At 45.0% G+C, this 16,599-nt stretch overlaps 1 protein-coding gene across 1 annotated transcript in view; it reads right to left on the bottom strand.

Annotated features, from left to right (window-relative positions):
• PIGS (phosphatidylinositol glycan anchor biosynthesis class S) overlaps positions 1 to 16,599 on the bottom strand; it is a 176,403-nt gene that overhangs the window by 128,021 nt on the left and 31,783 nt on the right. The window contains exon 2 of the mRNA XM_086955161.1: positions 9,151 to 9,290. Coding sequence (XP_086811287.1) covers positions 9,151 to 9,290 — 140 coding nt within the window. The remainder of the gene's footprint in view (positions 1 to 9,150; positions 9,291 to 16,599) is intronic.

Genomic DNA, 16,599 nt, shown 5'->3' with positions numbered 1-16,599 from the left:
AATGGAGGATCGAAAGCGATCATAACCCGTTGTGCGTTGAGCACAAATGGTGGACACCCGACAATGAGACCCCGACTTCAGGGAGGGGTAGTGTCCCCTCGATTGTTCCTACAAATGATATGCGCAGGTTAAAATGGCCATATGTTTTATCCAACCAACGGTCTATGGATATCATTAAGGCTGAGGCGGTTAAAGCGATAACGGGCATGGAGCAGGTCAATTCAACCATATGATGCCCAAATACAGTAACAGAAATCCACGATAATCTTTTTTCTATTATCAGGAACCATTTTCTGAAACCAATAAAGAGGATCAGTTGGGTAACTATTAAGCCAGCAAAGTGGTATAATACACAGTGCAGGAATGCCCGCTTGGCTTTAGGCTCCGCTATCAAGAGGAGAGAACTGACGGCTATTCGCATTGCTAGAAAGGCCTATAAGGATAGTATATTCACAATTTATAACAAAGAGAGGGGGTCCGAGGGAATATTTTAGGACCAACCAATGCTACAGCCCTAACAATTACTTGAATACCAACTTAAGAATAGCAAGGGGTCAGAAAAGTAGGTGTGTTTCTTATCCAGTGATGATATGTGCTATGACCAATGAATAGCGAAATCTATCGCTGGGTCTCTCAAAGTGCTCAAAGAGATCCCATCAGACTTCCACCCTGTACCGCCCTACATCATTTGGGGTGCAATGTGACTCATGTACAATATTTAGTCTGTACCATATCAAGCTGATAGTCGCCACATAACCATTTACCATAGATTTACACACATTTATCAAAAGGAATCAAAAAGGGAAAGATTTGTATGCATTTATTTCTGCATAATCAGTGTTCACGCAATACTGGTATTTGCGTTCATTAATCAGCTTAGTTGTATCAAATATTTCAATAAACAAAAGTACTTGAGTGCAATTATTAAATCATTACATTTCAGAGTGCTCTCAGTGGGAAGGGAAGGGAAAGTGCGAAGGTTGTGAGGGACCGGGTAAAGGTGGTGTGACTTTTTAAAGACCTCACGTTAAAATCAAAACACGCCTTTACAATCAAAGTGTACAAAAGGTTCCAAAATTGCATCACAAATAGGTCAAATTAATATATTTATTTGCGTCCTATGGTGTGCTGGGATGGCGTAGTCTACGTTTCGACCCCCATAGTACGCTAGAAGGGTAATTGTGGCCTCATGTTGGGGTCTTCATCAGGACAGTGAGAAAGGAGAGCCTACAAGAATAATGTGGAGGCTGTAGTTACATTTAGGAAAGGGTTAGTGAACTCAGTTGTATTTATAAAAATTAGAACGGGTTTACATACATCAAAGAACGGTTAGCATCTGTACCGTCTTGGGGTGGGCCAGGGCTGGCTCCTTGATATTCTGTTAAGACATAATTGGTAGAGACTGGGGCTCAGTATCTAGCTAGACCGGGCTGCCAGAAGCAATATACTTATGTAGAAAGGGGAACTTACTTGGAGACTGATCCTTACTGGAGTGTAGGCATCGTATCAGGGATTAATCCTGGTGTTTCCAAACATTCAGCGCGCTGTGTAGGGAAGATTGAAAGACCGCCATTTAGATGCAGTACATGGGGACTAATCTGTGCGCGCTAGTTGGACAAGCCATTGTAGAGCGGTGAGCGCGTAGGGCCCGCAGTGCTGGGAGGGATTCGTTTTAAAAGGGTAGATATTGTAAAAGCCCCGGGGCCTTATGAGCTACGAGTGCCTGAGCGCATGTATTCAAGACTCAATGGAATACAGGCTGGGCCGAAATGCTCGAAATTCGAAACAGTTTGCACAGACTAATTAACGTGCAGGTTGGGAGGACTTTTTTGAGAAAAGAAGCGCCGTTAAAAAATAACAAAATCCTCGAAATTATTAACGCGCAAGGTTAGGAGACATTCAGACCGGTGCCGCATGACATGCAGGACTCGGGTTGCTGTTGGAACAGGGTACTATGCAGGTTCCAAAGAAGGGGGCAAGATTACTTACCCAAGCGCGGTGACCGTCGTCAGTCCTCTAGACTTCCTTACTGCATCTGACGATGCTCGCGGTGCAGCCGCTGAGTACTGGTTGAGAAAGGGGCTCGTCATCACGGGCCAATCGCGTTAGGTCTCAAATTGCCTCCTCATTTAACGTGTGAGGCGTGAGCCAGGGAATGTCTCAAAAGGGCGATAGGCTGGAAGTAAAGGGAGTCAGTGCAAAACTCCGTTTGCCTCGTCAGTAGTCATCTAAAAACGCTGGTGGTACGGGGATTCACGATTGTATAAAAGCATTTGTGTGTCTAGAATAGTAGTACCTAACTCCTGCATGGTTACAAGGGTGAAATGTCCACAGAATTTATCGCTTAATTGACATATATAACAAATTTTCAGGGGTACAGTGCACGGATGGTTATATCTTACATTGTTGCTATACATGTCATAACTCTAAATAAATATTGTCCTCTGGTAGCATACGTCGCTCCATTGACATATATGACAGTGTTTACAAGGATACATTACACGCGTAGTTGCATCTCACATTGTTGCTATACATGTCATAACTACTGATGGATATTGTCCTCTGAAAGTACACGTCCTGATAACATAGTACATATACGTGTGGTAGTACAACCTGCATGTCATAATTGTTTCTAAGAGCAAGCAGTGCAGGACGGTGGTTAGCTAACAGTGGTAAAGCCCCGCTTCAAGCAATAAGTTAAATTGTAGATTATCCTCTGCTTAGAAGGGTAAGGTAAAGTGTTAAAGAGTTCGCTACTGGACGATAATTCTGGGTTTATACCAGCCATTTGGGCAGAGTTAGTATCCATTTCATTGAGCCCTAGGCTGATGGTTTTGAATAGGTACATCCATTTGCATTCTCTGATGTTTAGTATGGTATTCAAATTGCCTCCACGTGGTCCCAATGAAATCTTTTCCAGTACCAACCATCTGATGGACTCTGGGGTGTGGTTATGTTCTTTAAAATGTTTCCACTAGGGGGGCTCCAGCTGTGGAGCAGCGGATTCTGCTGCAGTGCTGAAATATCCGATTTTGTATTTTCTGCTTTGTCTGTCCGACACACATCAAATTGCAAGGGCACAGGATAGCGTAGATGACTCCGCTTGTGTTGCAATTGGTGAGGGATTTCAGGTCTATAGTGAGATTGTTGTACACTATTTGTTTGGTTTCCCAGCATGTAGGGCATGCTTTGCATGTCGTGCATTTAAAGTGGCCCACCACTTCTGGTAGGTTCCATAGTCTTTGTATAGTAGGTGCCTGTGGAATGTCCAGCATTGATCGTACCACATGGTCCCTTACACTCTTAGCCCTTTTGAATGCATGCATTGGAGGATACGGGCTGTCAAGAGTGTCCGCTACCAGACCCCAGTGCTTGTTGACTATTTTCCGTATTACGTTGCTCTTGGTACAGAATGTAGTTACACAAATCATACGTTCTTGAGATGTGGTCCGCATTTTGGGTACCAATAGAGATGGTCTGTCTTGGTGCCAGGCTCGTTTACGTGATCTTTTTACAAGACGCTTTGGGTATCCCCTGTCTATTAGGAGATTGATCAGGTCATCGGATTCCTTGAAAAAGTCCTCTTTGAGGGAGCAGTTTCTTCGTATTCGGAGAAATTGGCCGAAGGGTAAGTTGTCCCTTAATCCCCTCGTATGATGGCTCGTGTATCTCAATAGCAAATTTCTCTCAGAGGGTTTCCTGAAGAGTGTGGTGTAGAGGTGATCGTCATCCACTTTAATACTAACATCAAGGAAGTCGATCGATTCTTTGCTCATGTTCATTGTGAATTTTATGTCATCCGATTGGATGTTCAACCATTCCAAAAAGGCGTACAGGGAGTCTTCGTCACCTGTCCTTGTCATCAGGACGTCATCTATGTATCGATGCCAGGTGGAGATCATGTCACGATATGGGTTTTCTTGTGCCAGGATACAGTGGTGTTCGTATTCAGACATGTACAGGATGGCCAGATCTGGGGCGAATGCAGCGCCCATAGCAACTCCTTTGCTTTGGATGAAGACTTTATTCTGGAACATAAAGAAATTCTTTGTCATCGCAATTTCTAGTAGGTCCACTATGAATTCAGTAGGGACTGCCGCCGGTTGTTCTCGTCTCTCAAGGACTCTTTTTATACAGTCTAATGCTGGTCTCTGGGGTATGCTAGTGTATAGCGAGACAATGTCCATCGTAACCAGGATTTGGTTATTTTTATTGAAAGGCGTTTGGTCTATGAAATTGATGACCTGCATTGTATCTCTGAGGTAGGTGGGAGTGGCTTCTGCAAGTGGTTTTAAGAAGACATCCACATATTTACATAGTGGTTCTAAAAGTGACCCACAGCCTGAAATGATCAGGCATCCAGGTGGCTTCAGTGGGTTCTTATATACTTTAGGTAGTACGTAAATAGTAGGTATCCTTGGTTGTTCAACATTAAGGTATTGTAGCTCATTGTTCGTCACGAATCCCATCTTTAGGGCTTTTTGTGTGAGTGACAGAATCTCCTTCCGTATCTCCTGTGTTGGATCGAGTGCCACCGGTCTATAGCTGATGCCATCCATTAGTTGTGAATAGATTTCTGTCTTATAGTCTTCTGTATTGAGCATAACTATGGATCCACCTTTGTCCGCCGGTTTGATCACTACCGATTTGTTGTTTGAGTTATTCCAAGGCTGTCCTTTCTCCTGCTGTGATGTTGTGTTTTACATAGGACCTGTTTACTAGTGCTTTGAGAACGTCCCTTAGCACCACACTCTAATAAGTCAATATTTTATGGGAGACAGATGCCATGTTAGGCATGAAGGTGGAGGGAGGTCGTAGATTTGTAAAGGCCGTCATGGCTGGTGGTGGTTTGTTGGTGAAGAGGTTTTTCAATCTCATCTTTCTAAAGAACCTGGTGAGTTCTGCTTGTATGTTAAATCTGTTTGGATGAGAAGTAGGTACGAATGATAATCCTTTGCAGAGTACACTTGTCTCCTCCTGTGTGAGTGTGTGGTTGGACAGATTTATGATTGGGCTGGTGTTGGGACTTGTCCTCGGGGGTCCCCCGTTACCATCTGTAGGACTTCCTCCTGGTACTCCTCTCTCCGTGATCCTACGGTTGGAATCTCACCTGTTTGGTGTTCTGGCCTTGCTGTCTGCCACCATCCCAATTCTGCTGGTTCTGGCCTCTGTTGGGGCGGCCGCTCCATGCCCCTCCTCTGCCTCTCCCTCTCGGTGGTCTCTATTGGGTGTCTCCTAAAAAAGGCGATTGGGGTCCACTCATATGTTGGTGGGACGGTTGATACCATTGATCTTGCTGTTGATAATTGCCGCCCTGTGGGTTCTGCTCGTTCTAACTTTCTCTGCTGTAGGAGAAGTCGGAGAAGTTGGTAAATCTTCGTGTGCCTCTGTAGCCGCCTCGCCCTCTGTTTGAAAAAGGGCCCTGGTTATCTTGTCTGTAGTAATCTGGCTGTAGGTAGGGGTATGTCTTCTTTCTATCGTAATACTGAATGTCCTTAGCAAGCTTATCCAATTTCTTGGTTTGAGTCTCCACATCAAACTCTTTCAGAGTTTTTTCAGCTGTTCTAAGGTGTCCTTCGCATCTGCAAAAGCTGAATGACTTGTAATCTCTGCCTTGAGTTCTTCAATTTCCTTAGTGAGCTGTTCCACCTGATCTTTCGCTGTCTCAACTCCCAGCACCATCCAGTGCCGGGAGCAGTTGTTGGCCACAAAACTGAAACCCTCTTTGAATTTGGGATTGTCAACGAAGATGGTCGGTTTGTTTCGTACCTGTAGTCCGGTTGGAATGATGTTCGATCTCAAGTACCCTGTTAGCAAATGTCCATGCAGTTTGGTTCGTGCCACTCCCACTTACCTCAGAGATACAATGCTGGTCATCAATTTCATAGACCTAACGCCTTTCAATAAAAATAACCAAAATCCTGGTTACGATGGACATTGTCTCGCTATAACTAGCATACCCCAGAGACCAGCCTTAGACTGTATAAAAAGAGTCCTTGAGAGACGAGAACAACCGGCGGCAGTCCCTACTGAATTCATAGTGGGCCTACTAGAAATTGCGATGACAAAGAATTTCTTTATGTTCCAGAATAAATTCTTCAGCCAAAGCAAAGGAGTTGCTATGGGCGCTGCATTCGCCCCAGATCTGGCCATCCTGTACATGTCTGAATACGAACACCAATGTATCCTGGCACAAGAAAACCCATATCGTGACATGATCTCCACCTGGCATCGATACATAGATGACATCCTGATGACATGGACAGGTGACGAAGACTCCCTGTACGCCTTTTTGGAATGGTTGAACATCCAATCGGATGACATAAAATTCACAATGAACATGAGCAAAGAATCGGTCGATGTTGATGTTAGTATTAAAGTGGATGACGATCACCTCTACACCACACTCTTCAGGAAACCCTCTGAGAGAAATTCGCTATTGAGATACACGAGCCATCATACGAGGGGATTAAGGGACAACTTACCCTTCGGCCAATTTCTCCGAATACGAAGAAACTGCTCCCTCAAAGAGGACTATTTTAAGGAATCCGATGACCTGATCAATCGCCTAATAGACAGGGGATACCCAAAGCGTCTTGTAAAAAGATCACGTAAACGAGCCTGGTACCAAGACAGACCATCTCTATTGGTACCCAAAATGCGGACCACATCTTAAGAACGTATGATTTGTGTAACTACATTCTGTACCAAGAGCAACGTAATACGGAAAATAGTCAACAAGCACTGGGGTCTGGTTGCGGACACTCTTGACAGCCCGGATCCTCCAATGCATGCATTCAAAAGGGCTAAGAGTGTAAGGGACCATGTGGTGCGATCAATGGGGGACATTCCACAGGCACCTACTATACAAAGACTATGGATCCTACCAGAAGTGGTTGGCCACTTTAAATGCACGACATGCAAAGCATGCCCTACATGCTGGGAAACCAAACAAATAGTGTACAACAATCTCACTATAGACCTGAAATCCCTCACCAATTGCAACACAAGCGGAGTCATCTACGCTATCCTGTGCCCATGCAATTTGATGTATGTCGGACAGACAAAGCAGAAAATCAAAAATCGGATATTTCAGCACTGCAGCAGAATCCGCTGCTCCACAGCTAGAGCCCCCCTAGTGGAACATTTTAAAGAACATAACCACACCCCAGAGTCCTTCAGATGGTTGGTACTGGAAAAGATTTCATTGGCACCACGTGGAGGCAATTTGAATACCATACTAAACATCAGAGAATGCAAATGGATGTACCTATTCAAAACCATCAGCCTATGGCTCAATGAAATGGATACTAACTCTGCCCAAATGGCTGGTATAAACCCAGAATGATCGTCCAGTAGCGAACTCTTTAACACTTTACCTTACCCTTCTAAGCAGAGGATAATCTACAATTTAACTTATTGCTTGAAGCAGGGCTTTACCACTGTTAGATAACCACCGTCCTGCATCGAAGTTTTAGATCCAAGCTGAGTATGAATGACCGCCCTCTAGAGATAGCGGTACAAGATGCTCCGTCCATCACCACCCCCTTTTGTACCGCTTTTGGCCGCCATAAGTGTGGCAGGGTATGCTCAGACGTGAGTCCCTTGGTCACTTTGCCACTGGATTCAAGCAAGCCGGGCTGAAGACGGCTGGAATGCCAGAAACCGGTCCTCGGAAGCTTGTTTCCGGTCCAGGGAAGACATGGCTTGGCAGTTCGGGCTGGACTGTTCCCATGAGGCACAGGGTCAGACTGATTTGCATATAGCCATGTCAGAACTGGGGTGGCAGAGTGGGCTAAAGAACGGTGATGGATTAAACCCAGATCTTTTGACTGGGTGAGAGTGTTTGATTGATTCAGATGCTCCGTCCATCACCACCCCCTTTTGTACCGCCCTCTAGAGATAGTCAAAGCTTTTATGTATCTGGGTTAAATCTTTTATGTATCTGGGTATTTATGTATCAGATGATCTTAGATGGTCCCAGCATATAGATATTGCAGTCCTAAGGCTTAGACAATTGGCTGGTGCTCTTGGTTCGGAGCATAGAAAATCTAGGACTAAACCGATTAAGCCAGTATTGCGGGTCTACGAGGCCAATGCCCTCTGCTCTGCACTATATGGGGCCGAGTTGTGGGGCTTTGAGAAGCTTGAGTCATTACAAACATCAGAAAATAAGTTTCTCAGGGCAATCACCGGTCTTCCCAAAAGTACTCCTTTGCTCCCACTTAGGTACGATCTGGGCAGGAAGGCTGTAGTAGCTCTAGCGAGGCTCGGTCCGATTCTATACTGGAGGAGGCTCTGGACTACTCCCGAGCTTTACCATTACGCCGAGGGATTTCTAGCTATAATCAAAGCGGATGTGTTCCATAAAATAGGCTGGCTAAATGTCCTTAGAACTATGCTGGGTGATCTTGGTCTCCAACTGCTCTGGGGTGCCCCATTCCCAAGCAAAAAAGCTTTAAAGGAAATTTATTGGGAAGATGTGGCTACTTGGAACTGGAGAGTCACCAAGTCTGGTTCTATGGCTGGAGGCTTTTTAGAAGCTAAACTGTATCCCAGCTTAGAACCCTATTGGGATGCTATTACCTCGCCTCGGGATAGGAAGCTCCTTTTTCAAATTCGAGCTGGTGCTCTCCCCCTTAGGTCTCTAACAGGCAGGTGGGGGGGGGGTTATCCAATAGCAACTGTCCAGCCTGTGGGGCACCTAAGGAAACAATTGGTCACTTCTTATTTGCTTGTAGAACCTATGTAGAACCCAGGCACATTTGGTCAACACCAGTGTGCAAAAACCTAGGCACCACCAGTAGCGATGTAGCTTTAAGAATTATTTGCACTAGCACTTTTTTGCCCTAGTTAAAGCTACAGCCAAATATCTTGGATGGGCATGGACTATCAGACAGAGGGTTTTAGGCAGCTGATTGTTTTTATTGTACTCCGGGATAGCCTGTATTTTATTTTACCTGCATATTATATTCACAATTTTACTTATGAATTAATGTCTTCTAAATGTAGTGGAGCTTTTTTATCGATGTTTTTATATTTGTGATTGTATGTGCTTTTATGAGAAAAACTCGAATAAAGCATCTTTGAGCTTGTACAAATATGTCTGAATGTTCATGTGTGATCTAGTAGGTCACCAGATATACTTACAGATAGGCTGTCCAGCTCATTGATGTCCGAGTAGGGCAAGGAGGCCCTGTAGGTCTCGGTTGTCTTCCACCACAGTGGCAGCCCTACAACGATGGCAATAACTGCAATAGCGTGCGCTGCACATTTCCCCCGAGAGGCCTCTGTAGGACAGAAGACAGAAAAAACAGTCAAACATGGACCTGGACATTGCATTCTGGAGCCATGTCAGGCCACCTGGAAGGTTCGGACACAAAAAGGACATTAATGTTTGTTTTATGGCCATCAATACAGTTCCACAGCTGTTTCATCACAGATAGCAAGGATACAATTCCAAATTAATGGCTCCACTGCAGCCTAATAAAAGAGCTAATTCGATTAAATCTACCCCCATGCCTGATCTTGCGAAGGTGCACATCTCAGTGAAAATGACCAATATCCACCTAGTCACTCAACCTCTAACTGTGAACGAGTGCAGCCAGCTGATCCGTTCATTGAAAGGAGGAATCGAACAACAGGTCTCAGCAGTTTTGAGCTTATTTATTTATCTATACAGTTTTATATAGCGCGAACATGACCCGTGAGGGTTTCAGAGCGCTTTACAGATGATAGCAAGGAATAAAGAGGAAAGCAAACATAATCATCATAAATAGAAGTACAAACTGTGTAAACTCACTCACAAATTGAGGAGAGTTGCCTCCATTGGACCAAGCCAGTAAGACATCAGACATGATCTAACTAACATTCGAATAATACTCATTGGTGCAGATACAGAGTCAAATTATGAGACCTATCGTGCACCAATGCACCAAGAACGAGGAACAAGAGATGCAAAGGAAAATGTAAGACTCTCTGTGATCTTCATGGAATGGGGGGGGGCACGACCAAGCACACTTACTTCTTTGCATATCTAACAAACATTGCACATTTGTATGTCTGCCATGAGCCTAGTGTATACACTCTGCGGTGTGTTATTTTGGTGGTTTTCTGAACAGCTAGCTTACTGTCACTGTCATGTCCGAATAGTGCCGAAGTCTGTCTCGGATTAGCAGTGATATTTGCCGATAGTGGGCTCTTCTTAAGTGTATGACGAACTGTCTTGTGAATCCCTATGAATGTTTGTCTGCCTTTGCAACTGATCGTATGCATGCGTCTGCAGGAGAGTGTGTTTGTCTGCATATGTGTGTTGTGTGGTGTGCATTTGACTTGCCCTAAAATTAAGAGTTCTTAAGGAAAAGACTAATATTTATGTTGGTGCCTGTGGTGTGCTGCGGGTCAATGAGGGTTGATTTCTGCCAATTTTAGAGATCCCTTAAAGGTGAGACCTCGTGCCAGTGTTTGCATCTCAGTTTGGGGGTTTCTTGTTCCAATCACTTTCGCTTCCTGTGACAATGTTTACGTTTGCCAGTGTAAGTACTTTCTGGTTCCGTTGTCAATGTCTCCATATACTGGGGACAGTGTTCTTGTCCCAGTGTCGTCTGCCCATGAAGAGTGATCCCCTGTCAGGTATCCTGGTTTCCCTTTCTTGAGCCTGGTTTCAACAACTACTCTTCAATGCTGCTGTCTACATTAGTCTCCTGTCCCAGCGAATGGCTCTCTTTCTTGATTGCCACAGCACGTCTTTCCTTCTCTCGGATATGATGTTAGTAAGTTTTGTCTCAGAAGTCAAACCTAGGAATTGCTTGTATCAATCATTATTGACAAGCCCTCAACTAACCCCATCGCTGTGGCAGTCTGCCTCTGTTCCACTCTAAATATCACAGACCCTGGTACTAAGTTTTATTTTTATGCAACAGAGCTATTTTAGACACAGTACTTTCTGTGCAAAAAACAGAAACTACCTAAAATCTATCCTTCAGAAACGATCCGAACCATTGCTCTATGCTGCCATTTATACTAATCATCTGAAGTCTGTTCACGTCACGATCAAAGGAATTAGATACCGCTGTAAAGTCCAGAGGACTAGCTCACTGCACTGCCTCCATCAAGAGACCTACAGAGATCACCTAGAACTGATGCAAGGTCCAATTTGGTCCCACAATATAACCCCACTTTAAAATGGAGCAGTAAGGAAATGCCTCTTTTTCTATGGTCACCTCCAAGTTTTTGGACTGATGCTGAAGGTTTGTAGACTTTGAGAGTGCAATGAGGCCTGCTAACCAGACATCAGTGCCAGTCCTCGACCCATTACCGTGTGTTACATTGGCTAAACCCAACTGGCATAGGCTAACTTACCTGTGAGTCCCCAGTATATGGTACACAGAGTGCCCGGGGTATGGAAGTTAAATAGTGGCACTGGTTGTGCCACCCTGGGTGTGACACAGTCTCCCATTCTGCTGTTGCAGACTGTAAGAGCAGTTTTAAAGTTCTAGCCCAACTTCAACTTTGCCATGTAAAGGAATGGCAAAGCTAAACCTCCCTCGGCAATATGTTTAAGTTATCCATGGCAGGCTCTAAGGCAGAGTGCAAATATTTTAAAGGCAGAACATGTATTTTACGTGTTCTGGTTGTAAAAATGCAAAACTGTAATTTTTATTGTAAAATACTTGGTTGCTCCATTGGCAAGTACAAGGTTACAAGATGACCCCTCAGGTGTGCTAACTCCTAAACAGTGCGACCAAAGTGGATACTCCAGGGTTTCAGACAACATTAAGCCCAACTTGACCCTCAAGTCAAAATTAATGGGACGAGTTGCAGTGTGCAACTTTTACAAAGTTTCCACTTTGTTGCATTATGTCTCTTATGCCCTAGAGGGTTGCACAAGGAGCATGTACCTGAGACAGCTTTCTGCCCTCCTGGGAAGACTTGCTATGACTCTTAGGAAAGGAGACTATAGAAGCCAGCACTGGTGAGAGGTGTTACCTCCTTCCTGCAGGAAGCCACTTGAGTGTTTTCCTATGGGTCGAGCTTCAAGGGAAATACCGCCTTTGGAGGGCAAATGGGTAACACTTGGGAGAAGGGATGCTCCACTGTCTAGGAAAACAGGTTGGCACTATGGACAGAGAAGGGGAAACTAGATTTCCTGGAGAGTGTAGCCCCCTTGGTAGCCACACTTCTGGGCTGGGCTTGGGAGCTCTAGACGCTGACAGAGGGGTTCTGCCATGTGAGGTGTGGGTAGACTGGTGCTTCTTGGGATAGTAAGATGACACATTTCCCAGGAAGTGGTCATCAGGAGGGAGGGAACCTGGAAGCAAAATGGCTACTGACCGGTTTTACCATGAGGCTCAGGGCACCCCTGGCACTCAGAACTCAGCTCTTGGCTGGACTGGAAGAAGGACCACCCTGCTGCACCAAGAAACAAGAACCTGTTAAAGAGTGGCTGCACCGTCATGGAGTGCACCTTTGAAACCTGGTGGCTTGCATAGGAGAAGGGACTGTGCTTGCTGTGTCCCGAGTCATATCCAGAGCCCAGCTGAAGAAAAGAGACTCCAAAGTTCCGTTGGCTGATCTCCTTATCACAGACCAGGGCCACAACAGCTGAGAAGTCTGCTGGGGCAAGTTGGGAGCCCAGAATCTGCACATCTCCACCAACCGCTGCTGCGCAGCACCAGAGACCAGGACCAATACTCAAATTTGCACTAGAGTTCCCTCAGCCCGGGAAAGTCATCAGAGTGCAGCTTGGTTGCCCACTAGACAAGTTATCGCCCAAGGAAGGATTTGGCTGTGACAGCCATGCTGTACGACTGGTAGCCTGGTGCCAACTGGACTTCTTCCAGAACAGAGAGGACTTCGAGGGATGTTGACCTTGTAACCAGGACCTTGTAATCGTGGTCTGAGAAGTAGCCACAGGAAGACCCCCCTCGACTGCAACGCACCCACAGCATCATCACTATAGGAAACCATTTAAAAAGATAAACGTTCCTGGAGACTGCTTTCACCTGATTAGGCCATGTTGGTACCCCTGACTGGCTCCAGTGAAGTAGTGTGGCTCACTGGTTAGAGGCGGCAGACCCGAGAGCACAGGACGGCCCGGGACCAGGGTTCGATTCCCGGCGCGGCAGGTTTCTGGACCAGGGTCAGCGGACTCGATAATTCTCTCGCCTCGGTGCCCACTCTGATCAACGATCACACTCGGCAACTCTGGGCATTAGCTTGCCTCATCTTCACTAACGGCCCCACCAGACCGCCGGGGATGCCTGGTCTCACCCTGGAGATACCCATTAAGGGACCATCTCTCAGGGAAGCCAGGAAGGGTTTCGCAGCGGTCGAAGCGCGGAGATACTCCCCCGGGAGTGATTCTAGCGCTATATAAACACGCAAATTAAATTAAATTAAATATGTCGGAGTTGGTTGCTCAAGGTAACTCTAACCAACTGCAACCAAAGTTTTTGCTCATAAAGTTTCTTCGTGTCAAATTAATTGAATTTGCTGATGCTTGTTAACAGTTATGTAAAAAGTACATATTTACTGTACCTTGTAAAATCTATAACCCCAAACCCTCCTGTGGATCTTTTTCGTTGTGGTGTCTAAAAATACAGTCTATTTTTTTTCAATTGGTGTCGGATTTCTTGAGTGTCTCACTGATTTTTTCTTGAATTGTTTAAATGCTTTACACTTGTTCCTTTGTGCAAGCCTTGCTGCTCAGGGCCACAGATACCCAGGGTTGAGCTAGATGGTTTTAACAAACTAAACCAGCTGGACCTAAAGGGGTTAGTAAGTGTATCACACGGTGACGGCACACAACCACACCATATAACACTCTCCATTTCTTCACAGTAGCACAGGAGGAGATTCGGTGGCATTATTTTCTAGTGGTTTTCAACTTTTAACACTGATTGTTACAACAAGCATTGGTAAAGCAAACTGGTCTCACCCTTTTGGCTTTGCTAATACAGACCACTTGGCTTTGACAGTGGTTTATATAAAAGAAAAACATGCACACTCATTCTTCTAGATGCAGCAGCCATTTTGTAAAATTATTTTGTCACATGCAAGATGGCGGGCACCAACCTTAGACCTGCAAATTAAAAAATTATGCACAACAGAACATGAAAAAGAAAGGAGCGGCTCATTAACAGAGTTCAGCTGCTCGGCCCTCCTAAAATATAAATTTATTTATTTTAAAAAAAGGAATGTAACAGGGATGGGTGGATGAGGAACAGAGGTGTGTATGGGGAAGAAATTAACATCACTAAGTGTGCAGGAGCAGCAGGGATGGAAGGGGTTCAGATGAGCATTGGAGGGCAGGGAAGGAATAGACTAGCCATGGGGAGAGAGGGAAGCAACCAGGCAGAGGGGTTTGGGGAAAGAGGCAGCACACATAAGGGAGAGAGATCAAGCAAACACATATTATTAATACCCTGAAGATTAATGCAGATGAAACAGATGCTTTAGACCATGGGCAATTTTTTTCTATCTGTCCTTTTATGTCTGATTTTTGGTCCCTGTCCTGGGCTAATCCTTTTTGCAAGGCCGAACCAGTTGAGCATCTCAGCTTCTTCTTGGACGATAAGGTGATTCTTGAAAAACAGATATCCCTCCGCCACCTGGTTTTTCCTGCTTCCTGGTGTTGAGAAAAATTCTCCCACTTCTTCAATCTGCTGTGCGCCCGGTGGTGGCACAGGAGGTTAATCTTAGTCTCTTTGATCATTGCAAGGCTCACCATTTGGGTGCAGCTGTTAGATCACTGACAATACTTCAGAGGATTCCAAATGCAACTGTAAGACTGGCATTGGGACGCCCCGATTTTTCTCAGCATCAGCAACGTTGGATACCCTACACTAGCCTGTGACTAGATCACTTTTAAATCTATGTGTCTTGTCCATAGAACCATGTACAGGTCTGGACCAGGCTACATCTAATAAAAGTTATTTTATTATGTCCATAGCTGTAATCCATTAACCTCTGATGCCCCTCTGGTGAGAATTCCAGGATTCAAGTGGGCTCGGATTGTGGGGGAGGAGAGGTCTTTTACAGTGGCAGCTGCGAATATGTGGATTGGAACAAGCTTCCTGTGACCCTGCGGAAAACCTCTGGACATTTATGTTTTCACAACAATTTAAAAGCTTGGTTTTATTGAAAATGTTCTATTCAGGTCTATTTCAGTGCCACAACACCAGCATAGGTATCAGTACGCTTTAAAAATTCAATAACGTAACTCAACTCTCATGGAGTGCTAAATGAAGAACAAAAACGTAGTTCCCTTAATACAAGCAATGGAAGGACACATGTGACACGCCATCTAATGAGAACACAGTGAAGAGGAAATGCTCCAAAGGCTGGACGTGTCTGCTGGCGATTCTGAGGGAGGGTCAGCAGTTACCAAAATGGGCTGGATACATGTAGATTGGAGCTTCCTCCACGCTGTCACGCTTTGGAAAGGGTAGGGCAACGTTTTGTTGTCTGGACCTTCTTATTGTATGCGGACCCTATTGCACAAATCCATACTGGTCGCACAATCTCAGGGTAGTGTAAGGTGGGATGTGGCACACGTTAAGAATACCTGATGTTCCCTCTGCTCTGCACGCAACGTTTTTCTTTTTCTACGTTTCTGCCAATAAAATTCTTCTTAAAAAATATAGAACGTATAGATTTTAATGTATCAGAGACAAGATGTCTTCAACAACAGACAGGTAAAGGGGTGTGTGAGTGAGACCTAAGAATGATCCAACGAAACAGCATTTTGTTTTTTTAAAGAGAAAAAGTTATACATTTACAGCGGAAGATCTCATTCAAAATAATAAACACCAACAAGACTAGACTTCTGGCCACCGTCTTGGCATACTCCACCAGCCCCAGCCAAGAATGAGAGGAGATTAGAAAGTGCTATCCCCCTCTTTTTAATTGCGTCGTATATGTTTTTTCACTTTGACACTTTGTCATCACCTACCTCTGAAGCAACTACCTGAGTCCACGTTCCGCTACGACTTGCGCCGGTTGAGCGGAGGAACGAGAAGGCACAATTATCACTTCCGGTCTGCCGGTTTGCCTACTGGAAGTGCAGTTGGCACGCTACTTTTTTCCAACTGGGCTCCAGCCCTACAAAAGGCGGGGCAGGGCAGCGGATGCGCGCTGAGGTGCGCCAAGGCACGCCAAAAGCAAGCCCGTCTGCGCCAGAACGCTGCCAGCTGCCTGGACCCCTGCCCATTTCTATACTTCCCTGCGTCTCCTTCTTCAACCCAGTAAGCTACCACGATGACTCTGTTTAAATATTCAAGTCAGTAGCTGAAAGATTTAAATTATCCATACCTTAGACATTCAGCCACACTAGGAGACACAGCTATTAGTAGGATGCAAAGGACATCATGTTCTAACACATTAGCTTCACCAAGCATAACCCAAACATCTTGTTACCGGAATCACACCAAAATCCCAAAACCATTAAAAGCAATATATTTCAACGCTCGTTCTATTCCCAAACACACGGTTGAAATATGGAGCCTCATGGATACTGAGTTACCAGAAATCTGTTTCATTACAGAAACCTGGTTACAAGAGTATGCCTCCACAGATGTGGTCACTGCCTTTCCACCA

This window comes from Lissotriton vulgaris, chromosome 2_1 (genome assembly GCF_964263255.1).
Source record: "Lissotriton vulgaris chromosome 2_1, aLisVul1.2, whole genome shotgun sequence".
NCBI lineage: Eukaryota > Metazoa > Chordata > Amphibia > Caudata > Salamandridae > Lissotriton > Lissotriton vulgaris.
Note: the sequence above shows the minus strand (reverse complement) of the source record. Positions and strands in the feature narration are given on the sequence as shown.